The sequence below is a fragment of the Xenopus tropicalis genome, chromosome 3 (genome assembly GCF_000004195.4).
Source record: "Xenopus tropicalis strain Nigerian chromosome 3, UCB_Xtro_10.0, whole genome shotgun sequence".
Taxonomy (NCBI): Eukaryota; Metazoa; Chordata; class Amphibia; order Anura; family Pipidae; genus Xenopus; species Xenopus tropicalis.
Window position 1 is genome coordinate 132208862 of NC_030679.2, and position 26107 is coordinate 132234968.

Below are 26107 nucleotides of genomic sequence, written 5' to 3' on the forward strand. Positions count from 1 at the left end.
CTAATTACTACTTCTCTATATGCCACAATATTCCATTGGGTTCTGCAGTGTAAGTGTTAGAATCACACAAATAAATAATGGTACACAGAAAAGAGCTGCTAGGGTGCAAGAGCATAACCTGGGTCCGAACGCCTACCATGATACCAATGTTTTCTACTGTACCATAACAGCTTATTCATTTGTATATATATATATATATGTTTTTTTGCTCAAATTTTTCCTGATTTATTACGCGTCAAACCCATGCAAACCATAAATACAAAACTTCACTATCTAAGGCTGCTGAAATCATGTAGAAGTCGATGAGAGTTGTCCTATGCAAACTGGAACACTATTTAATTTGTGCTTTTTAGGGTTTTATTTGTATGAAAGTCCAGGAAGATTTGTGGAAATAAATTAAAACCACAAAAAAATGTGGTTTTTAATTCTTTCCAATTTCATTCTAAATTTTAAGTTGTTCATGCTTTTTCAAATCGGATCTTTTAATGAATGATTAGACCTTTGTGGTTTTAGTGGAAAGGAGTTTAGTCGTAGTTTCAAAAACCTCTAAAACCACAAAAATTTGAATTTTAATACATGGGCCTCCCCATAGCATAAAGTAAAAGCTCTCCAGTCTGGAATGATGAAAACTGGTATCGGGCTCATAGCAACCAGTCAGGGTTTGAATGACAAAGGCCATGTCAGGAAGAGGTGGTGTCGCACAGCAAGCAACAAGGTAGCCATATGCATTTAATCACAGAGAGAGGCAGAGAATGCAAACACACTATAATAAGGACCAATCACACATTTGCTTGGATTACTTTAGGAATGGGCAACCTATGGCCCCTTTATTTGCCCCTGAACTGTAACTATTAGCAGCTGCCTACCAGAAAAGGGGCTTGAAACACATCTGTGATGTATATAATAATAATAATAATAATAAGGCCTCCCTGTTCCTCAGGCCTTAAGCTGACCCTAGGGAAGAAGGTGATACCAGGAGAAGATTGGAGCAGGCTTTCTATGTAAGGAGAAAATATTTCAAGCATGAAAATATTCTCTGTTCACCTGCAAAATAACAGGAAGATCAGGTGTGCTCAAGTTACATCCAGAGGGGTAAACACGCAGCCCTTTTACGCACATACTGCAGTCATTCACATGGAGCTTATCCTTAAAGTAATTTTTAGGTGAGCAGAAAGCAAGTCCTTAAGCACCAGCAGTAGAACATGCTTCCCAGCTGAACTTTACTGGTGCATCACATGCTGCCTAAGCTAACCATACATGGAAAGACCCATTCTATTGGTGTGCATCTGGCCAATATATCTATCCAGGTGGTGGGACAAATCGGGCTGACAGCTGTATTGTAATAGGGGGTCTATGCAAAGCTGCCCAATAGATATCTGCTTAATGCCCAACCTGATATTGGCTGTTGTTTTGGCCTTATACAAGGGTCACTGAACTCCATCAATACATGATATCACAAATAGGCATGGTTTTTATAAGGAAGAGGTTGAGTTACCCAGTATGAATGATAAAAGCCAAAATCTGAACTATTGTACAGCACTACAGAATGCACTGGGCTCTAAAGTGTTAATAGTAATAATAATTATTCTTATTGGTATATATGGCCATTATTATTGTGCTAAAACTTTAAGTACAAGAGTTTCCCAAGAGCTATAACTCAACTGGGCTGTCATAAGTAGTCATGAGGGCCCCTTATTACTAAGTTAACAGGACCAGGGGGCCCAATTATTAGCCCACTAGTCATTTAGGAGCCCTGGGTGGTGGGTTCTGCTAACAAGTAAAAAAAAAAAAAAGTCTTTCGCAACGGGACACTTAAAATTTATGCCAATTTTGCAAAAATTCCAACCACAATTCACACAAAACCCCACCCACTCCTCATGCATACCCCACCTCCTTTTTGCTACCCACAAATCGCACTTTTCCATCTGTCCCACCCCTCCCTCCTTTGCCACAGGGCCCCCTGATGTCAGCCCTGGAGCAATTCAAGCAACAACATTTCCAGTCACAATAAGGTTCACTGGGCAAAGGAAAGCTGTTATTTTTCAAGGAGTAGGAAAGGTAAAAACTAAGTAAATACAGCCATAAGCACTCTAAGTTCTCTGTCAAAAGATTTGTTGTCTCTGTTTTCCTGTGCCAGAGACACACAGCTTTCTCCTCTCTCCCCTCTCCTGCTCCCCCCCCCTTAGGAATGTGGATCTGAGCCAATCAGGAGGAAGCTTCCTCATAGTCTTACAAACTGAGCATGTACACGGGTCTTGGTCTTGCAGGAGCAAGGCATTATGGGAACTTACTAAGATCTCTGTAAAGCATTGCAGAATATGTTGCGGGACACTGGTGGGTTAAATCATGGCCCCCTACTGCTGAACCCCAGAGACCATACTGTTTGAGGGTTTTTTGACTTTACCACAAACAATGGGATTAATAGAGTATGGATTTTGATTCCACTGCTTGACACACTCGCACACAATAACCTTTGTGTTACAAAAGTCCAAACCAATTTTGTGGTTTGCAGCAACAAATCGTGCTACATTTTATGCAGGGCTTCCGGAGAATTGTAAAAATCAGGAGAATGCTGATTGGTGGCTGTCCCCCGAATAGGGGCAATTGGCAGCTCTGTAGAACCTATGGGCAGATGTGTGTCAGGCTGGTTAGAAAATCTTGTAGGGCAAAAACCGACTTGGTCCTCCCCAAACAAGTCTCCCCATTACAGTCTGATCATTGGCCTAAAGTTGGCCGATTCATTTATAATTGCATTTGTATAACAAAGGGTTCCACGCTGACAGGCACTAACTATGGCAATAACAATATTGATGGGTCTCACCATTCTGAAATCTCTTGCTGTGTGCTTTTTCTTCCCAAGAGAATATGCCATGCAGGTGTGTTTTATAGAATAAGCTACCCAGTGGTGGTGATTTGAGAAAATGTGCATAAATCTTCCCCTAGATAAAGTGCTTGCAACCTGTTTCTGCAAAACTGAAACAAAGGAAATGAAACATTAAAACAGAAGTCATAATTTGCCAAACAATGAGATTTCAGTTCAGTCATATTCAAAGTGTACATTCCCAGTCTAACCAGCTAAGCAACTTCATATTATATCAGACATTCCAGGCACAAGTGTCTTATTCTGGTTGCACAAAACAGAAGTTTACAGGCAGGCTATAAATAGCAGAGTTAAACTTAGAAAAACAGGAAAAACAAACCCCAAGTCCAGGTATTTGACAGCTACAGAGATACAGTCAATTTATCAAGGTGAACAAGCGCTTACACAACTACAAGCATTTAAAACCTGTAGTGCTGTGGCTGTTACTGAACTAGAAATCTCCTAACATTCAGATGCTGTGGGATGTTGTGAAAAGTAGCATCAGCTAAAGGCACAAAATTGAAAATGACTCAATGTCTGAAAACCTGTCTTTCATACCAGTTATAGAACAAGATGTTAGTTTTATCAGTCTGGCAACCAATACCTCCCGCTCCCATTACAGGCACTGGCAGGGCCGGCTTCCTGCTTGCTCAGAATGGATGTCCAATAACCCATTGCCCACGCAGAAGGCTAACAGCTCCTTGGTGCCCGCTACTATTTTCAGAATTAATCGCTTAATAACCGAGCTGATAAGGGTCCTGACAGACGTGTCAGTTCTAGTTACACAGAGCACTGGTGTACACCTATTGCTATTACCTATGCCACCTGCCTTATTTCCCTTTCACTTTGACAGATGGGCCCTCACAGGACTCCCAAGGAATGCAAGGAAATGTTACTAATGTGTGTTCACTACACTATTGTGCCAAGACAGACAAGCCCCAGATATACAACCAGCTATCCAGAGTCTGCAAAAACATAAGGCTTAAAGGTGTAGTTCATCTTTAAATTAACTTTTAGTATAATGTAGAGAACCCTACTCTGTAGGAGATCCAAATTACAGAAAGATCCCTTATCCAAAAAACCTCAGGTCCTGAGCATTTTGGATAACAAATCCCATACCTGTAACAGGATCTCACCTAGATTTGGCTACTCACTTGGCCAAATTTAAACATTCAACCTTTGTCCCAAAAAATGGATCATGTAGGCCACACTAAGTTCAGTATGGTCAGCCATGGACCATATATCGGATTAAACCCTCTGGATTTTTGCCCAGCACAACATATATCTGAATCAGATCAGATAATGGTCAGAAATCATATGCAGCAGATATATGCCAGTGTATGAAGGCATCTTAACAATATTATTCCAGTAATTAAACCTCTTCCACCCCTGTAAACCTCACTTTAGTATTTCAGCGAGAACAGGACATTTTTTGATCCATGAATCAGCAAATAGAAACACTGGTTCTTTTGTATTTTTAAATGGGTTCTTAGTAGGTATATTAATGGTGCGCTGAATACACCCAAAATTATTAGGATAGGGGGGCTAAACTTACTCAGGCATGGTACCAACATACCCTGGGGCCTATTGGCTGAGAGCCCATAAGTTTGACTATATAGCTAGGACTTGGGGCACACAGCCCCTCACTAGTAGAATAATACCAAGCAGAGTCTGCATGAAGCCCACTGCCACCCTATGAACAAATAATCACGTACGCAAGATTAAAAAATAAAGCACTGACAAAGGAAATCTTTAATGGGCTTTCTTTCCCCATAACAAAATTGCAGAGCAGTTCTTCAACATAAGTGCTATTGAGTTTAGAGCTTAGCCATTTCTAAGCAATGATTTTAACCAAACTAAATGGATATTTTACAGTGTGCTGCAATAGGTTAGTCCAAACCAACTGAAAACAAAAAAAAATAAATTTTTCACTTTTGAACATTAACTATTGCGCTTTGGAGAACATTCAGCATCAGACTGTCCATGGTAAAATGTCAGTATTCATCCAGAGTGTCAGCTCTGGGGATCGACAGGCCCCGCTCCTTCAGGGCTTGCACCTTCAGCTTCTCTGCTTCATTTTTGCTCTGCTGCTCGACGCGCTGATCTTCCAGGATTTCTTCTATGGAGACCTGAAGGAGAGGGGTGTCACTTTCTTTCTCCAGGTCCTACAAATAAGAAAGGGAGAGGAAGATGCAAGATGAGATTTTTTCAGTGCAGCAGTGATAGATATGGCTTTAAATGAAACTAAAGAAACTATTTTATGGGTCTGCTAGCACCTCAAATGAAGACGTGAGAAGTGCTATTAATATTGCCTTTAGTTCTAGATATAGATATTGTGGTTTGCCATTTCTGTAGCTCTGTACCGTTTTGGACATCTTCATTACACTCACTCATTTACAGTCATTTCCGATGTAAGTCAAATGAGCTTCATAAAGTAAAACACAAGGGGGTCATTTATCAACACTGGGCAACTTTGCCCATAGGCAGCAAACCAGGGCAATCAATCAAATTTTTGCATTCACTGTTCTACCTGCAGCTGGCTGAAAAAATAGTTGCTTTGGGTTACTGCCCATGGGCCCCAGTGTCTATTGAGTTATTCACACCAGCAATTTAGATGGAGATATGGTACATAGCAACTTTAAGTGAACATACCACTAGGATAGACTATAGTAATGAAAGTCATGGCTATTCTGGGGGGGGGGGGGGGGTAGACAGGGGTGCCCTATTCAGTATGCAAGAGTTACCAAATTCAGCTATCCTTTACAGTCACAAACAGCAGAATGTTGATTAATAAATGCTGCCCCCTAGTGGCTCACACATGTACAAACATTTACACCCGAGAAGCTTTGTTGAAAGTCTACATATATAGTAGAAACTTTTAAGGAATCAGAATTTGAACTAAAATAAAGCTGTGGAAATCCCTCTTAAAGGAGAAGGAAAGGTGGATTCACTGGGGGGTCCAAAATGTTAGGATTCTTGTCCACCTCTAGGGATTTAAATGTATCCTGTCTGATTTCAGATGAGATCATCTGCTTGTTTAGACCACTTTACCGGTCCTTACCTTAAAGGGGATACTGTCATGATTTTTGTGGTGTACTTTTACTTACACAGTTTACATAGCAAATAATTCACTCTACCATTTAAAATTTTATTCTTGAAACAAATGTAATTTTTTAGCTGTAATATTGGTGTGTAGGCGCCATCACAGTGCATTGTGACTGAGTCTGAGCTTTCAGAAGGAGCCAGCGCTACACATTAGAACTGCTTTCAGGTAACCTATTGTTTCCCCTACTCCCATGTAACTGGAGGAGTCCCAAGCCGGACTTGCATTTCTTACTATTGAGTGTTATTCTGATACCTACTGGGGGCTGCTATCTTGCTCCCTTCCCATTGTTCTGCTGATCGGCTGCTGGGAGGGGAATACCATTACATCTTGCAGCTCAGTAGTAAAGTGTGACTGAAGTTTATAAGAGCACAGGTCACATGGCTGTGGCACCCTGGGAAATAAAGAATATGGCTAGCCCCATGTGAAATTTCAAATTAAATATAAGAAAAAAAAAAAATCTGTGTTTTTGAAAAACAGATTACAATGCAGGATGCTGTGGAAGAAGCTCTATTAACTGATGGGTTTTGAAAACACATGTTGTCCCATGGCAGTGTTCCTTTAAAGGAGGAAAAGCTCAATACCTGGCCAGTTATGAATGTTCAGCTTTATGTTTCAAGAGCCTCATCTTACTGATACAAGCACTGTTAGTTTGATATAAGGAAAGGTAAAGCTACATCAAACTACCCAGATGCTGCCAGGAAAATGTGGTCCCTCAAAATTCAGCAAAAACAAGGAACAAACCTGTGAGAGAAGCCCCTAAAAGGCCACCATTTACTTTGAAGGAGCTACAGAGAACAATAGCTGAGAGTAGAACACAGCAGACAGCCTGCTCAATATTGGCCTATAGGGGAGGGTTTGACAAAATAAGCTACAGAGCTACCTGTACCTACAGTAATGCCCCAGAAATGCATGTCCCATGGCAGATGCTGTTGCCAGTATGCAGTTATTTCTCAGAAACATATCAGAGCACATATCTAGAAAACATATCAAAGTCATGTGACTTTATTTTCATTATCTGAGATGTAGAAAGGGTCAAGGGGCCGACTGTGCTATTGATGGCAATACAGGATGCCTTCTTGGTCTGGGAATTACAGAGAACAAACATCCATTTCACCTTCTTTGCATGGGAACAGTTGAAAATGAGTGGCCGCCTTCTGGCAGTAAAGGATTTAGATCCTTGAAGTATTACGTATGGTTTCATTAGTATTTGATACACTGTTAATAAGTGCTCAGCAAAATCAGCATAGTCTAGACAAGACCAAAACAACTTACAATCTCACCGAGCAGCACCACATTCTCCCCGCGCACAACAAAAATTCCTCGTGGTATATCACCATATTTCTTCCCAACATGGATTCTCTCCACAGTCTGATGCAGCACCAGATTGGCTAATTTAGCAAGTAAAAAAAATGGAATGAAAAGCTGAACGAGCTCTCAGTGAATAAAGAGACTATACAGACTGTCAATAGCCGTATCATTGTTATAAGGCAAAACAACATTTTCCATATTGCCCATTAAGCACAGGAAACGAAGTGACCCATCTGTGTGGTGGTGATGCATGGTTTGTAAGTACACTGACTGACCCATGGAGACCCAATCCTCACCCACCCCGACATATTTATACTGAACTTCCCTTCAGAGATGTCAGAGGTAGGCAGGATTTTTGCAGTCATGTCACTGGATGGTGTGGGATAAGGGTGTTGATGCCATTGGTGGGGGTTGAGACCTACCGATGACATCACCAGAAGGGGAATTAAGGTGGCCAAACACTTGAATATCCTTTGGTTTTTCAACCTTAGCATGGCCAATTTGTGTTGGGCAATAGTGTTATGATCCGATTGTTTAGAACAAAGAGGTAAAAATGGCAAATAAGCTGCTGGCTCAGTCTAAAGGGACTGAATCAACCACTAAAATCTTCCTGTGTATGGGAAGATTTAGATTCACCTCCCATGTGCAGTATACTTTTTCAGCCCAATCCCATTGGTTCCCACAGGTTTCAGGCCAGCTTGTGCACCTCTAGCACATGGAGCAGTGAGAGACTGAGTGTCAACAAAACACTTGGTGTTCTTTGGAGTTACTCCTGTGTCCATTCATTGTGTTTTCATTCAACAGATTGACAGGATGGATTCTTGGCCTGTGGATGAACGCAGACCAAGAACCTAACCCTATGCTCTTAAAATCTTACCGAAGTACCTGCACCCAGGCCAACAAAATGGCCGCATCTTGAGCAATTCTGCACCGAAATCTGCTCTATGTGCCTGCACCCAGACCAACGCAATGGCTCCAGGTTGAGGCACATTGGTAAGATTTTAAGAGTGTAGTGGCAGTGCCGTTAGGGACAGCAACAGTGGTGTTTTGAGCACAACTGTTCTCTGGCAGAGGGCAGCCGTGGTCAAAATGTTCTGTGTGCCATTAGCCAAAGGCCAGTGGCACACTACACATTGTTTCCACTTGGATAGTAATCCTGAGGAAGATATTTCTTGTAGAATATCACTGTTAGTTAGCAGTAACTCACCAAACTGGTCAATGCTTCTTAGATAACCTATAAGGGTCCTTCCATCCCTCAGCAAGACCAAGTGTTTTTCTGTAAGAAAAGAGGAAAATGGAATTGGTCTGTATGGCACCCATGAAAGTGTCAAAATGCTACACGGTGACCTAGTAAGGAGCTCATAAAAGTATACACCAAAGCACTCATTTTGATTTAGAAGGGAATCAATATCCAAAAACCTGTTTTTTTGCATTAATGCACAGTAATAAAAAATGTTCAAAGCAACTTTCCGATATAACTTAAAAACTGTTCAACAGTTTTAAAGTTATCTGTAAATGTAATTGCTATTGGATACAGTGGGGCTAATTTTGACACTTTGTGTCAGAAGTTGGAATGCAGAGAATATAGGCAGCCAGACAGATACCACATTCAATAACCATTTCAAATTAATCAATTCTGAAAAACTGATTTAAATTTCATTATGCATTTTATCCTGCTGTCTTTAGACTGCTCCCCTTATATTTCTGCAAATGGTTCAATCATTATAAAACCAGCCTGAACATGGAATCAGAATTACAAACAAGGTGGCTAGCAGAATGTCTCTATGCAGGATTTCTGACAATCCCTTGCCACCACTGGCAACTGCAAATCAAGGGAGTGGATAAGCTGCAGCTTCCTGCAAAATCACTGTGGGTGGAGGCCAATTAACATTTAGGATGAGTTCTACAATCACTAATCACAGCTGGACACGTTTACATTTGCCAATACAATGGGGTGGGGGAAGGTAGGGTTTCTTTACTACTGAAGAGAAGTGGGACCTGTTGTTACCATTTGCAGCGTGAAACCCCTTAGCACTGAATAGTAGTTTCAAAAGTCAAAGATTCACTGTAGACACTGTGGTTAAATCACATATATATTGATATTACACTGGAGTACCACCCCGCATTTGCTTTTAAAGCTGCACGTTCATTGCAGTTCATCCATTGGATCTAATTGCTATGGATTTTAACTCCAGAATAAAAATACATTAATTCTGAGAAGAAAAACAATATAAATCTAATTTCTCAGAACCCCCCCCCCCCCCATCTACTGGGTGCGGAATACAACAATAAAGGTGCCATACACAAGGGCAAAATTAGGGCAGAAGGGGCCACGAGCAAGTTGTTGTCACATTAATGGCTGAAAGATGCAGTTCATCACACACCGCAAGTACCAGAATCGTATCTAGGGGTCTCTCCTAAAGAATTTAGGACAATGTCAGACACAGCTTTGTCACCCTTGGGAAATGTGCACTCCCCAGGAGCAACAAAGGTCCTGAAATACTTTTAAATTGCAGCAAATGTGAAATGCTTGTAAACATTTAAATTGCTGAATAGACTTCCCCACGATTAAAGCAATACTGCCATGGGAAAATATGTTGTTTTTCAAAACCCATCAGTTAATAGAGCTCCTCCAGCAGAATCCTGCATCGTAATCTGTTTTTCAAAAATACATTTTTTTATATTTAATTTTTGAAATTTTACATGGGGCTAGCCATATTCTTCATTTCCCAGGCTGCCACAGCCATGTGACCTGTGCTCTTATAGTCTTCAGTCACACTTTACTGCTGCGCTGTTGGAGTGATATCACCCTCTCCCAGCAGCTGATCAGCAGAACAATGGGAAGGCAGCAAGATAGCAGCTCCCAGTAGGTATCAGAATAGCACTCTATTATAGTATTATAATAGTATTATAGTAAGTAATCCAAGTCCAGCTTGGGACTCCTCCAGTTACATGGGAGTAGGAGAAACAACAGGTTAACTGAAAGCAGTTCTAATGTGTAGCGCTGGCTCCTTCTGAAAGCTCAGACTCAGGCACAATGCACTGAGATGGCGCCTACACACCAATATTACAGCTAAAAATACATTTGTTGTTTCAAAAATAAAATTGTAATTCAGAAATAAAAAGTACCCCATAAAAATCATGACCGTATCCCTTTAAGCTATTCAAAGGTTTACCTCCACCAATTCCCGTTTGTAGCAATTTTAAGGTATTTAGGAACTTTGTAGGCAGTGCAGATTTCTCTCTGGGTGAACACATGGAACTACTTAGAAGCAGCTACTTGTCACGGCTACTAAACACCAGAAAATACCCTGCCATAGACAATACTGAGAATTACCTCTGCTAAAGCACACAGACAATTAGTAAATTATCGGCATTGTCTATTATAGTAGCTGTGACAAGTAGCTGCTACTAGCTCTGTGTGGCTTCACTCTAAAGGAGAAGGAAAGGCTTTTTTACACTTCTGTAACCCCTTATGCCCAGCAATTTGCTGAAAATCACCCCAGCTTGGGATACGATTATAGGGGACGCCAGGCCAAAAAGGTTTTCAGTGAGGAGTGCAAGCCAGGGTCTAAGCTTAGTGATTATAATCATTGAGCAAAGAATTGGCAATAAACCTTTCCTTCTTCTTGAAGATTAGGGGTATTTGACATTAAAAGGATGTAACAGGTGTCCCTTCCTGTACTGCTGATTCAGACTACTGTAACAAAGTAGCAGACAGCTACTTTCCGCCGACTTCCGCTACAGTATTTCAAAAGTCAGACCCAGGGAACAGAAGGGGGATCAACAAATACATCTGCCATTACATTTGCAAATAACTTAAAACATGTAACTATTTCTATGCAACTTTCCAATATACTAAGTTTTTCAATGTAGTTCCCCTTTGCTAAGTGTGTTTCTAAGGCTACTGCAGTTGCCCATTTGGCTAGTTGCTAGGGAACAGACCAGGTTTGAATGACAGACGAGATAATAGATATGAAAGTGGCTCAATAGAAACTACTTTAGCAATTCACATAAGCCAAACGGCGAATCTGTTGCCATGCTTCACTCTGCCCATAGTTACAAGTGTAGTGAGTATGTGTGTAGGTATTAAACTACAACTCCCAGCACCGCACAATGGTAGGGGTGGAAGGTACATGTTAAGCTACGAGTGTATCGCCCATGCCTTCTATGGCGCCTAGGCTGCAGACTTGCGTTTAACCAGCTCACTTGTTGGGAGTCAGGGACATATATAATCAAATACTGACTGTCTATATCCTCTATGAGGCTGGCGGTCCCGGGCATATAATTCATCCTCTTTCCCGACCCTCCACGGGCCACTACCTCAAACCGGACAACACACAAAACTGGCCTCCAAAAGCACCGCCATCCTATTAAAAAAATGGCACTTCCGGCGGGACGAAGGCTCGTCTTATGGGCGGTGAATATGTACGTGACGCCATATTCAAGCGCCCGGCTGATGACTTCTGCGCCTCCCCGACATTTTTTGCTGGGCTTCCAATTTCGTCCTATTGGTGGTTGAACTAGTGTGGGCGTGGTTAAAATGGTTACCGGCCAATTAGAAATCTGAACCCAATTATTTCGCCGACTTTGCTCAACAACGATTGGTCGCATTCACGCATTCGATGCCTTTCACTTTCCCATTGGATGAAGTGACTTTTACATGACGTGCTGTTCGTGCGCAGTTACCCTGACCCCGATGACAATCAGTTCCCTCTCACTTTTTATTGGCCGCTAGCTAGAGATAGAGGCGTTTCTGAATCAGCGCACTTGCGCTCCATTGGCTGTTTGTTGTCTAGCTTCGTATTGATTGGCTGTAGGCGAGGTGCCAGGCTCTCACTGGTCGCTCTGCGTCGGCTCAGTTGACACTCGCTTACTCTCTAGCTCCCTGAATTGGAGGGTCCATGTCTGCCGCGCACAGGCCTGTGGAGGGAGGTGGGGGATACTATGGGGGTGCAGGAGCGGATGTGCTGGCAAGACAGCGGGGGGAAGGTGAGGCAGAGTGGAGAACTGGCTATTACCCACAGGAGGCGGAGAGAAGCTGGGCCGGAGGAGGGACAGGGGGAGGAGCTCCTGGAACTCAGGTGAGTAATTGCAGAAGTCAGGACGCAAAGTCATCAGGTAAAGTGTCATGGGTGTCTTTCTTGTTTCCATCCATCCAAACTACAGCACCTTTTCCTGAGGGGATCTGGGCAGGGGGCGGGTTGGATACCAAACGTGTCCATTCATTACCTGTATACATGGATATCCGGTACCTAATACATACGTGTGTGTATATATATATATATATATATATATATACAGAGCCTCTAGAGGCGCCTTTGTGCTACTCCTCCATAAACACTGGCCATTCATTTCCTATATAGTGAAATTGAACATTTAAAGGTCAAGTAAAGCCCACTATAAGCCAGTTTTAATTGACTAATATTAACACGTATTTACAAACCAACAACATATTTTGCAGCTTTTCATATACATAAAACATACAGATCACACACAAATATGAATTGATACAGAGGGACCTTTGTTTTGCTTGCCATAAGGCAACTTTATGGGGCTGGAGTACAATGACACTTGGGAAACCACAACCTAAACTTATGCCATAAGGGGGCGCTCTTCTATGGCAAAATGTAATGCTGCCATCCCTTAATATGGTAACATCAGGAATCTTGACTAAGGTGGCGGGATGTCTTTCCAAAATGTTTATATGTATGTATGTATAAGCGCCACAAGGGTACGCAGCACTGTACAATCTTACAATATACCAAATTACACACAGGGAGGACAAGTGTTATAAAAAATACAGTAAATAAGTATAAATACACAGGGAGTAAGTGCCATGTGGAATGAGACACAGTAGGAAGGAGGTCCCTGCCCCGTAAAGCTTACAATCTAAGTGGTTGGGTAACATACAGGCACAAATTGGAAGGTAAGAGTGCACCAGGTATGGGCATTTGCCCTTAAGCGCAGGACTGGGCAAGATAATGTTTTAGTGCTCCAGAAGGTAGTATATGTTATGCCCAAACAATGGCACCCATACTATTTTTTTAAAAAAAATGATCAGACCCGTTGGGCTAGGTAGAGCACTATGGAGCTTTAAGGGTGGCCGCCAGTAGGTGGGGGACAAGCCATCACATTGGAGGCTTTATGAGGGAGTATTTTAATGAGAAATTCTTTCTAGTTTATTGCTACTGTATAACAACATGAAGTACTAGCAGCATTTACACACATAATCCATTTCCAGAGCTGCCAAACAGAATGCTTGCATTAGATTCGTTTAATATGGTTACACTCATACAGATAACATCTCCATAACGCGGACAGATTCCTGATTTGAATTATTCCAAAATTAACTCCTATAACGTGTGCAGTAAGGACTGGCCACATTCTTTTCAGCACTTTCATAATGAGGCCTAAGAAGTGCCTACGGCCAATACATCTATAAAACCTAACCTAGAATCTAACTGCTTTATAATTATCCTGTGCTGCAGCTTTCTAGCCCTGTGTATATTTGGCAGACTTGTAATCAATACATTCCTTTTCCATTCCAAATTGGTAAATCCCAGTGAGCTGACTGCCATTTCCTGAGCAATTGCCTTTTATAGTCAGATCTTTCTGTGCTGAACCCCTTTCCATGCTGGGTTCTAATAACCTCACTGATCTCCAAAGCAAACACAGATACATTATCTTCTTGGCATTCTAGCGCTTATCAGGTTTTTTCTGTTCAATTCTTGTTCCTCAGCACCCCCTTGCCCCCTATATTTTGGCTCAGGAAAACATAGCCATAACAATAATAGAAACTGAAAAACAATGTGGGTCCCAGTACTGATCGTTGTGATACTTTTTGATTTAACCACTTTATCTTCTCCATGGTTGGCAGTGAGTGTCGTGATGTTGCTAAGCTGCCTCAAATTCTAATGCAGAATTCTAAATATATCCCACTGACTTCCTTGATCCAGCTTACTCTTTCCCTCCTCAGAGAAATCCATCAGATTAGTTTGCTACAACTAGATTAGTTTGCGATCACCATCTACAGGACTATTCCTAAACCCTTTGGGAAATATGGTGCAGGGACAGGGTTAAAGGAGAAGGAAAGTTAAAATCACTTGGTGGGGGGTACCTTTGCTTTTCCTTTAAAGGAGAAGGAAAGGCTAATAAAGAGTTAATCTCAAGCTGCAGGCATACCTTCAGTTCTCTCAATAGTGCCCTTAAGTCTCCCCATATTTCTCCCATTCAGATGATCAGAAGCCTCATAGAAAAAAAACCGCTGAGCTGTGTAAAGAAAGTTCCCATAATGCCTCACTCCTGTACCAAGACCAGTGTACATGTGCAGTTAGTAAGACTATGAGTAAGCTTCCTGCTGATTGGCTCAGATCACACACATTAAGCTAGTAAAAATGCCCTCCCTTTTAAATAAAATTGCAATATATAGATGAGCCTCAAGAAAGGCGAAACCGGTCTGTAGTTGGGAATCTGATCAGCTATTATCCCGACTTCTGGGCGAGTTTTAGCCTATAGGATAAACCCATGTAAATGGGATTTTCTAAGAGCTTGTTTGGGATTCATTCCCAGAATTCCTTTTTGTTTATTTGTATCTGTATGAGACGGTCTCCTAAACCCTAATGACTTGTTAATATATGGACAAACATCCATGTTTTGCTTAAAGGGCAGGGCATTTCTTGGTAGCCTAATGCACAGAATGTCTTAATGTCCTATATATATTGAAAATGGGTGAGAGTAGAGGACCTCTTGTTGCTGTGTATGTATATTTTGTGGTCACAGCCTCATTGCACCCCAATGGGTTACAAATTTAGCTCCATGTTGTAGCTCCCACCCTTCCCAGCTACAGTCAGTTGATCCCAGTGGGGCCAATAAAAAGGGCAACCATTTGGGAGTTTTAAAACTGAAAGCAACCAGAAAAAGCTTAGTCCCTGTGAAAAATGTATAATGAAGTAACAGAAATTAGATAAAAATGAATGTAGGACTGGCCAGGACGGGGATGACTTTGATTTAGTCAACCAGCTTGAAGTATATTGCAATATATGGTAAAACAATCCCTGGGGGGGGCATTGCTTGGTAGCTCAATGCACAGAATGTTTTAATGTCCTATTGATAGTGGTTGAGTGCAGAGGTCCTCTTGTCTTTGCCTGTAGGCCTTCGCTCATTGGAACATTCAAGAAAGAGGTGGCTGGATGACAATGTAGAACTGGAGGAGCCTGGTGTCGCCAAAAGACAACTGGCACACTCGGGTAGTTAACAGTGCCCTGTAAGGGTTACAGTGCCAAGACAGGGAGTTAAAAAAAAAAACATTGTTACGGTCAGTAATGAGTGTAGGCCTTTGCTCAGACACACTCAGTCTGACAGGTGATTTATCCACTGTTGTTTTCTGGCTTAGCAATATATATATTTAAATATATTTTTAGGGAAAAAGTGCCATGTTTTCTTACCTTCCCCAGTCGTCCTCGGGCAAACATAGACTTATCTACTCATGTAGAGGCTGTCGCTAATTAAACTGGCTTTCAGCAAGTAACACCACATAAAACTTTAAAAAGTCGCCATTGCTCGGTGTAATATACTGTTTAAAAGAGATATATACATAGGGAAATAAAATATAACAGGATAAAATGACCCTGGCATATTATTTAGGGTCAGTGGTTCTTGTGATTTGTAGCCTAGCATTATCTGGTCTGGATTCTTAAAGCAACAGTACTTGAAACAAATGGTGGCAGTGGCAAGCAGATCCTGGCCGCTCTTTGCCTGCTCATATAATGGCAGCTGGAGGCATGAAGCACATTCTTAAAGCTGGGATCACCTAATCGGCACTGAATCCACCCTTGTGATGTTTAATTACAGTGTAGTTAGCAAACAAAAGCCGTACAGTAATGTCCGTCAGTATGTGTTCATTAAGTGCATGACGTAAGGGAAGCTCCTGCTGTGGCACGTTCTTTTGCCTGTCATTTTATTTTTCTGACTCACTAGCAATTCCTCGCCCTAACTCAGCCCCTTACATAGTGACAAAGGCAGCATTTCCAGGTAGTATAAACGGAGACTTTATTCTAAAATCAGCTCGAGCTGATCCAGGCTCTTCTCTTAATTCTGCTAAGGTAAGGTACAGTACTTGTCACTGTCTGTATATGTAATCATTCATGCTGTAGCAGGGGGTTGATGCGCATTCCTTTTGCCCTTTTTTATATCAATCTGGGGCGTTAAGGCAATACACACATAGACCAATCTGGTGGTCACTTCAAGCCATGTTTGACCAAACTGGCAGATGGCAGGACTGCTAGTTAGGTGCCTTGACTCCATTTGTTGGCTAATGATGAGGGATAGATACTAATTTTAGAGTGATCTTCTGCTTGGGCAGACTACACAATATCTTAAGGTGTGCCCAGTTTAACATACACACCAGGTCTGGACTAGTAATCTGTAGATTCTGGCAGATGCCAAATAGGCTGCTGTAAGATGCCATAGTTAGTCACTATGTATTGGGCTGACGGGGGGCCTCTGTGAATTTGTAATGCCAGTTACGTCATTGTTGTGCAACTTAGGCAATGGCACACTGATGTTGCGACTGTCTTTGCCCCCTAGTGGAGAACAGCAGAGGTCAAAATGCCCCTGTCTGCCTGTCACTGCTCCTGATACTAGAAAGTGTAAAGAACCCCATTGAATGCACATGTAGCAGTGAGAGCCAGGGGCACTTTGTCTGCTGCTGTTTACTATGGGATGCCAGTGGTAGACCAAACACCATGTGGGATGTAGGGTACTTTATAATGTCTTTGGCCTTTTGCTTGTGGTGCGTTCAAGGTGCCCTCAAACTTAGCACACTGTGAATACAAGTAACAAGTGCAAGGACACACTTTGTTTCTGTACCCAGTCCATCAAGTAAAGATCAGATTCCTATTTGTTCCTTACGTTCATCCACCTAGGTCAGCCCTGATACTGCACAAATTACTAAATGTTTGTTTCTAGCATTTCCAACACTAAAGCATTTCAGGCGTTTGCCAGCCCTACTCAATTATAGTACAATAAGTAGATAGTTATGGGACATTTTTGGGGGAGAGCAGCACCTGTTTCTGTAATATATTTAGCCCACAGCTAATACAAACACATATATATCTCATACCACATGGCACTTTTCTGTTTTTCAAATCTTTCAGAACTCATCATATCCCGGCTACAATCCAAACTGGTCCTGTTCTGGCCATCCACGGCACCCATATCCCACTAACTACCCTGCTAGAGATCAGGTATGTGTATATAGACTTAAGACACTGACTCTTGGGTCTCATATTTAAAACCTCATTGCTGCATAGGTGACTTTTCTTCTACTACTTTCTAGGTACAGAGGATGGAACCCTACACAAATGGCTCCTATGCATCTCCTTATGCCCCAGGCTCTATGAATCCCCCTTATGCTTGTGTCCCCCAGCCAAATCAATACTACCCTCCTCCTTCACAACCCCCTTATTCAGTCGATCCCTACAAGCAGTCGGGGGGGAACCCTCAGGCACAGCCTCAGTGGGGTTACCCTCCTCAACATGGCTATCATGGTGTCTCCCAACATCCGCAGGGATACTCACCATATGCTCCTCATCAGGTGAGTAGATGGAATATATAATAAAAGGAATCCCCTTCCATTGTGCATTCAGTAAGGATCTACATTGGGAAGCAGTTGGTGGTTGAATGGGGCATCCCAGACATTGCTCATGACATCACAGGGATTCCCAGTGGCCATATGGTGGTTCAGAATCTACCATCTGGTAATATATCAGATACAGACGCTTTTACAATTCCCTGGTAAGGCAGGTAGCAAACACTCTGCATAATTTGGAAGTTGCTTCAAGGTGTATTTAGTTAAAATAATAGTAGGTGCCATACCTGTATCGGTTATCGGAGGCTTGATGAGGCTAGATTTCATTTTTTTATGCCTTTCTTTTGTTTAAGATGTTTCATATTCTTCCTGTGTGGTTGCTTAATAGCAGTCTATTATGTGGTAATTTATGTGGTAAACAGGATTGCTTCAGAACAAGGAAGTGAAAAAAAAAATATATATATAGTTCGAACAGGTAGGCACTCACGATAAAACATCTCTTATTGTCTGGGTGCAGTCCTCAAATTTCTAAATAGATACTCGAACCAAATGGGCCGCTCCACACAGGACTTATGAGAAAACAACGTAATTTATTAGAAGTATAACAAGACTGATGTTCTTTCTGCAGGAGCAGGCGAAACATCAGTCTTGTTATACTTCTTATAAATTATGTTGTTTTCTCATAAGTCCTGTGTGGAGCGGCCCATTTTGTTCGAATATATACCCATGTAGATATAGATATAATATAAAATAAAACAATGGCAAACTTTTATTGACTACTATTTGTTCATTTTAAAATGAACTTTACTTTCAAGAAACAACACATTTTACAATACTCAGACCTTTAGAAGGACCAGCCAATCAAACCAATAAACTAATGTAAAAATTTGTTTTTAGCAGGAGACAGTCTCTGCCTACCAGTACCGAGAAGCAGCCTCTGGCCTCCACCAACCAGCAATGCCTCAGCACAGTCCCCAAGGTGAAGGCTGGGTTTATGGAGTCCCCAACCCTTACCATTGGCCCACTGCTCCTCCTGCTCACCACAATCCGGCCAACAGCCATTATGTCCCTGGGGGCAGAGCAGGGTGGCCTGGAGCAGACATACCAAATGCTTCGTATGATATAAAGGTAGGTGGAGCTACATAAAATTGTAAACATGTAGAATCTGTGTTGCTGGCACTCTCGCTGGTAGTTATAGGGAAGTAGGCATTAGCCACAGCTTGGATCTATTGTGCTGCTGCTTTTCACAGACTCTAAGCTGCAAATGGCATTTAGGGGATATGTAGTTATATGAAGGTAAAGTCACTGGCACAGAAAACCACAGCAACTCATCGGCTGTTAAAATAATAAATACAAACACCTGACTGGTTTCCATGGTTACATAACTAGGGCAAACTTTGTGCTAGCATTACATAGCTCTTTTTGTAATCCCAGGTTTTACTCCAAAGTGAAGTATGCTTATGGCATAGCAGATGCATGGTTTTTCAGGGACATGCTCCTCCGTGTTTCTGCTGTGCCACAAACATGGACTTATTTATTCATTTCCAAGTTTGTGAATTCAAGGGTTTTTTTTTCTAATTTGAGTAAAGACTCGAACGCTTGCTTATTTATTAAGATCAAATAAAAAAAACTGGAATACCTTGAATTTTCAAGTTTACAAAAAACACAGACAACTCTGAAATCTCTTGACTTTGCCTAGGACAACTGTCATTGATTTCTTCAAGCTTTTGGCTGCCGAATTTTTAATTAAAATTTTTGCACTTAATAAATACCAAAAACTCAAGTTTTTGAACCATAACTTGAATTTTGGGAGTTTGCCCTGGCTTCCATATGATATTGTATGTGTTTGTTTATTGCTGGTAGTTGCTGAATTAACTATATAAATTAGCAGCAGTATATAACATTTCTTAAATGTACTGATTTGGTAACTATTATTATTTATTATTTCAGGATCCATCACAGGCATCTAATTACAACAGACAAAGACCTCCTTATCAGTCATACCACCCTGAGACACCCCAGACCGTCACACCTTCAGAACCTAAGCCCAATCCTCCAACTCCACATTACAGCAGCTCCCCCCAAATGTACCATAGGAAGGAACCTCCAAGCCAAGAATCTGCCAGCAGAGCCAAAGAAGCTGATCCTGACCCCATGCGCAACCACCCGGCCATTGTTAAAATCATCCAGATTTTAGAGAAGGTGGTGGATCTGGAGAGAGAGGTGGATGAATTTGTGGGGCGGAAAACCGACATGAGTTACCGATATTTGGAAGAGCTGCTGACCAAGCAGTTATTGGAACTAGATTCTGTAGAGACTGGCGGGCAGGATAACATCCGTCAGGCCAGGAAAGAAGCTGTGAACAAACTGCAGTCCATCCTAGAAAGACTGGAGCGAAAGGGGTTTTGATAAGACAAAAACCCTGCAAGATCCCTTGGGATAGACTGAAGCTTCTGTGGAACTGTTTGGGACATTACATTGGGAAATTATAGGAATATATGGATTCTGATGACACCACCAGCAGCCATTAGACTGAACTGTGTGCATCTGAGAAAAGCATGTAAATAAAGCACTAGACTTGCCCCGATATCACAGGAAATCCTAATGGCAGAAGCAGTGTTTGGAATACTGTGGGGGAAAGGCACACAATTTACCCTGCCCACCCAAGGAATTAGTTACTATGACAATAAAATGGCTATTGGTACTAGCAAACTTGAAGAAAACATCCCTGTTAAGACTTGAATGGAAAGTTTACGGTACACTGCCATCTGCTATAGCCTCTGCTTCATCCCAGCTCAGAAAGCAGAAAGTGTTGGTATGTTTTATTTCCCCATAGCTAGTAATTACATCTGAAGGAATAATCTACTTTGTGCACAGAACTTTCCTAGGAGTGAGAGATGCCAAAGTGCTCCCCTCTTCATAGATAACAGCGTGTCAATGGAACCAGATACACGTTCTGTTACTTCCATTAACCTATGGAAAATTCCTCCACCGAGGGATGCGAAAATGTTAGCCACCCCCCAGTGATTGTATTGCGTTACCTGTTATCCAGACTGGTGCTCTTGATAGTAAAAAACCACACCTGCCTAGGTACATGCAGGGCAACGATCCTCTTTCATCCTTTTCTTCGCCCTGGCTGCGCAGTAGAGTGAAAAGCCGAACCTTAACCAAAACGTCGTCATTTTTTTTTTTTTTACTCTACTGCTCATGAGTCGGCCCCGGGATTACATAGAAACGAGAAGGAAGGAAGAGCATCGCTTGTTTGCATGTACTCTGGGCTGGTGCGTTTTTTTGCTAATAGAAGCACCAGCCCGGGGTATTGGGTAAGTGATTGATTGCAATCAGTGGGGGGTGTCTAACATTTGGCACCTCCCTAGTGATTTTAACTTTCCTTCTTTAAGTGCCTGTCCCGGCACCATATTTCACAAGTTAACCTTTACTATGTTATAGAATAGCTGGTTCTTAGCAACTTTCATTGGCCAACCAGCTTTCAAATGAGGGTCACTGACTCCTGCAGTAAAAAAACAAACAAACTATTGCTTGTTGAGACTACAATGTCATTGTTATTGTTACTTTTTATTACTTATCTTTTTATTCAGACCCCCTCCTATTCATTTTCCAGTTTCTCATACAAACTACTGCCTGGCTGCTATGGTAACTTGGGTCCCTGGCAACCATATAGCTGGTAAAATTCCAAACTAGACAGTACCTGGATAAAAACCATAAATAATAATAAATGACAACCAATTGCAGATTGCTTCAGAACAGCGCTCTTTACAAAAAACTAAAAGTTAATTTAATGGTGAACAACTCCTTTAAGCAGTAGGGCAGCCCCTACCCTTATCTGTTGGTGAGTATATTACTTGTGCACACAGTAAGACCTATGGCATACGTAACGTTCCTCCACCAGCGCCTTTTAGCAACTGTAGAAATGCCCAATACCTCTTTGTGCCTCTTTGTGAAAGGCAGATTTCAGCCAAATAAAAGCTGGTACCTGCCATTTGTGACAGATGGGTATGGAGCATTTCCCAGTGGAAACAATTTAAATGTGAGTTTCTCAGCTGGCAGAAAAGTGACAAAAACCATCTATCTCCTGTGGCTCACATTCATTTGAAGGGAATGAAATGGCAGTAAATTTAGGAATTATGATAGAATTACTCAAAATAACCTGCTATGTAATATATGTTTTCTGGTATTCCTGGCCAGCTCCAGTACTCCACAAAGTAAAGTGCTTACATTATCTGCATAGTGAAGCCAATCAGAAACAAGTATGCTTAGTGTGATACAGTGTGTTACAGTGATGTCACACCTAGGCATTGTGTATACTCATTGCAATTGGCTCCCACTCCCCAGCGTATATAGAGCAGCGATCAATCACTTTTACAGCAGGAGCATCGTGGGAGTGGTGAAACCGGGGCTACCTGAGGTCCTATCTGTTGATAGGTTAAAACTGTAATATAATAAACTTACTGGCACTCCTTTCGGGAAATGCCTGAAATAACCAGTATAAAGAATAAGTAAACATTTCTCTAAAATGACTCTAAATAGTGCCCAGATTAACATACCTTTCTCCCTCCATCGAGTCTCATGTATATTCTATATGACAAACCGCAGCTCTCTCAGCTACTTCCTAGTTTAGGGTGAAGCTCCACCCCTTTTGTTTCTGAACTCTCCTCTATCTGACTGTACAGACGGTTGAAGAGATGCTTACTGCTCATGCTTGCCGCCTTTGCTCCAATAGAAATCAGTCAGGTATGCGCAGCAGGCACCTCTTCGACTGTCTGCGCAGTCAGAGAAAGATGCAGAGCCCACAAAAGAAGAGGGGTTAGAGTTTCACGCTAGACTAGGAAGTAGTAGAGAGAGCTGAAGTTGACCAAGGTGTGTTATTCTTGGAGCTGTATAGAGTCTTTTTAGGAGATTTATGATAAAAGGCTTATTTATCCTTTAAAGTATTTCCAGGCTGTAAAGCACCTGCACCAGAAATTCAGGCATTTCCCGTTCAAGTAAGTGAGAACCAAAAGGTGGTTTGTGTTGCATTTGTGGTACTGAGAACCACTACGTGTGCCATCAGCCTTACTAGCTCGGGTCATGCTAGCATTGTTTGTCTGTCAGAGTTTCCACCAATGGGGATCATGCTATATCTGCTTGCTGGGTTCAGATCTGCAGAGTAGGGTTAGGGACCCGTCTGACCTGTGGGTAAAAAAAAAAAGCCATTTATTTCTAAAACAGATGAAGGGGCACAGCTATCTTCATTTGGTCCCCTTCCATCTTTAGCCTTGTGCTGTGGGAATCCTATTTATATTGTATAGCGTATGCAGAATGGAGGCCAGTATGGGAACCTACAGACTGTGGGGTATTTTGTTAAAAAAAAACAAAAAAAAAACGAGACAATCTTAGATGTTGTTTGCAAAGGTTTCTACTGATCTAGGAAAAAGGCGAATTATCTCAGGAAAAGTGGTGTTGGCACGTGAGTGATAATGTCTGTTTTGGTTGTCTGACGTTTATGCAAGGTTGATAGAGCCACGTACGGTGCAGTGTGTAAGGGAGAATCCACTGTCACCCTAACATACCCTTTGGGGCTCACAAAGCACGGTGCTGTTTTGGGCTAAAGGTTGTTAGCTTGCACTGGGGGAAATGTAGATTACCATGTATAAAATGTATAAAGAAAGAAGAAATCCGTTACATTTGCTAAATAAAGCCATATTTGAATGAATGAAAGAAAGGCTTGTCCTGCTGGTTACTGTATTAGTATATCCTATGAGGCCCAGCATTCTTGTTGCACCGGGTCACTGAATGAATGGGACAAGCACTCGGGTCACTGACAGATCTGCTCAATATAAAACTGAGCCAACAGGGCCCAAACATGGGCTTCTAACTCAGTATTTGCCTCCTTCTGGGCACTGGGAATTGTTCACCTCTGAGTTAACTTTTAATTTGTTATAAAATGGCAAATTCTCCGCAACTTCTCAATTGGTCTTCATTTTTTATCATTTCGGAATTATTTGCCTCTTTCCAGCTCTCAAAAGGGAGTCACTGACCTAGGCAGTCAAAACAAACTATTGCTACAATTTTATGGTTATTGCTACTTTTTATTGCTTATCTTTCTGTTCATTCCTCCTAGAATATATGTTCCAGTATCTCATTCAAGCCACTGCCTGGTTGCTAGGGTAAATTGGACCCTAGCAACCAAATAGCTACCAAAGTTCCAAACTGGAGAGCTGCTGAACAAAAAACCTAATTAAAAAACCACAGCAAATAAAAAATGAAGACCAATTGTAAATTCTGTCTAAATATCGCTCTCTACATCATACTAAAAAAGTTATAGGTGAACAACCCCCTTAAAACATCTGGTTGCAGAGATAGCAGCCTTGTTTGTAAGTGGTTTGCACACTGGAACATCCAGCTATTGGACATGACTGCTAAATAAAGGTGGATCTGTGTCTCCATGTAGGTGTTCGTAATGGCATCTATTCGCACGGGTTTTGGGTTTTTGCTGTCTGCTGAATACTAGACAGCCTTGGGAGATGATAAGCTACTGTCAGCCAATGCAAACATTGGGCCCTTTAGCCAAAAACAACCATATTTGTGATTGGAATCACCAACAAATGTAATTTTAGCTGTACTATTGGTGTGTAGGCGCCATCTCAGTGCATTTTGCCCGAGTCTGAGCTTTCAGAAGGAGCCAGCGCTACACATTAGAACTGCTTTCAGGTAACCTATTGTTTCTCCTACTCCCATTTAACTGGAGGAGTCCCAAGCCGGGCTTGGACTTCTTACTATAGAGTGTTATTCTGATACCTACTGGGAGCTGCTATCTTGCTCCCTTCCTATATTTCTGCTGATCGGCTGCTGGGAGGGGGGGGATATCACTCCAACGTGCAGCGCAGCAGTAAAGTGTGACTGAAGTTTATCAGAGCACAGGTCACATGGCTGTGGCACCCTGGGAAATGAAGAATATGGCTAGCCCCTTGTGAAATTTCAAAATTAAATAAAAGTCATTTTGCAGTATAGGCCGGTTCCCGGACCCCAGCAGCCAAGCAGGATCTCATGGGTAGAACAATGGATATAAATCATTTTGTTTCATTTTGGGTTCAGAAGCACTTGGAGCAAGGGTGGAGCAGATGAGCTGGGCCCAGAGTATTTATTTGCTCAGACGTGTATAGACATGAAGGTGTATATGGAGTACTGTTCATTATTCAGGATGGCAGTGTAAGACGGAGCTATGATGCAAGGCAGAAAATGAGCTTGTTTACTTGTGCCGGGCCGGCTGTGCCTTTCTCTCGGTGCTGCGTTCCTGTAGCGCTGGCGTGAGTCATGCGGTGGCGGCACGAGTCTGTACTTCAGCTCTCAGCCGGGGTGAGTCACGCTCCCAACAAACACAGGCGGCATGCAAGGACACCCAAGACAAAAGGCATTTGCGTATTGCCAGCAGCAACCAGGTATCCCATAATGGTGTATATGTGTATGTTAGGGCTTCTGAGTTTTTGATATATTTATACATTTTTGGATTTCACTCTACTGTGCATGCACTAAGCTTGCCCAGGAGCTATAACCCATAGCAACCAGTCAGCAGGTAGATTTTACCGGTCACCTGTTTAAAAGCAAACATCTTATTGGTTGCTATTGGTTACTGCTACTAGGCAAACTTAGTACCTTTTATTACATATGGGGGTTAGTCTGTTCTATGAACGCCTGACAAGGGTAAGTTAGAGGCACAGCACTGCTCTACTATTTTTCCCATCCCCTTAGCTGGGGATGACCATTATATTGGAATTGCCCAGTAAATAAAGAATTAATTTTCCTTTAAGGCTCCACTATACAATGACATAGCCTTGTTTGATGTCTACTTGTAATGAGCCAATAAATTCACTGAGGCAATACAACTAACTTCAGTGTGCGGCAGTTTCTTGGACTACATATAGTTACATAGGGTTGAAAGAAGACCAGAGTCCATCAAGTTCAACCCTTCCAAGTAAACCCAGCACCCACACACCCTATACTGACCTATCTATACACTCACATACATAAACTATAAATACAACCACTAATACTAACTGTAGATATTAGTATCACAATAGCCTTGGGTATTCTGCTTGTTCAAGAACTCATCCAGGCCCCTCTTATAGGCATTAACAGAGTCTGCCATTACCCCATCACTAGGAAGGGCATTCCCCAACCTCACTGCCCTCACCGTGAGGAACCCCCTACGCTGCTTCAAATGGAAGCTCCGTTCCTCTAATCT

General features: G+C 41.9%; 2 protein-coding genes across 3 annotated transcripts; one reads left to right on the top strand and one right to left on the bottom strand.

The window, feature by feature from the left end:
• Positions 1-4583: 4583 nt before the first annotated feature.
• Positions 4584-11697, bottom strand: lsm1 (LSM1 homolog, mRNA degradation associated). The gene is given in 4 exon segments (NM_001011191.2): positions 4584-5025; positions 7239-7354; positions 8482-8550; positions 11522-11697. Coding segments are annotated over 4 exon segments (402 nt in total). The 5' UTR covers positions 11568-11697; the 3' UTR covers positions 4584-4854.
• Positions 11698-11871: 174 nt separating this feature from the next.
• bag4 (BAG cochaperone 4) lies at positions 11872-24311 on the top strand. 2 transcript variants are annotated; one of them, XM_004912509.4, is made up of 5 exons: positions 11872-12358; positions 17432-17521; positions 17614-17871; positions 18766-18993; positions 19816-24311. In XM_004912509.4, the coding sequence occupies exons 1-5, from the start codon at positions 12179-12181 to the stop codon at positions 20272-20274; spliced, it is 1215 nt and encodes a 404-aa protein (XP_004912566.1). In that variant the 5' UTR covers positions 11872-12178; the 3' UTR covers positions 20275-24311. The 2 variants fall into 2 exon arrangements, with proteins under 2 accessions (XP_004912566.1, XP_002932772.1); XM_002932726.5 differs by having other exon boundaries at positions 11873-12358; positions 18763-18993.
• Positions 24312-26107: the final 1796 nt, after the last annotated feature.

Excerpts from the sequence above, each read along its gene's own strand:
- bag4 (XM_002932726.5), top strand. The coding sequence starts at position 12,179 with ATGTCTGCCGCGCACAGGCCTGTGGAGGGAGGTGGGGGATACTATGGG. Across the intron at positions 17,522-17,613 it reads ACTACCCTGCTAGAGATCAG|GTACAGAGGATGGAACCCTA; the intron begins GTATGTGTATAT and ends ACTACTTTCTAG. Across the intron at positions 18,994-19,815 it reads ATGCTTCGTATGATATAAAG|GATCCATCACAGGCATCTAA; the intron begins GTAGGTGGAGCT and ends TTATTATTTCAG.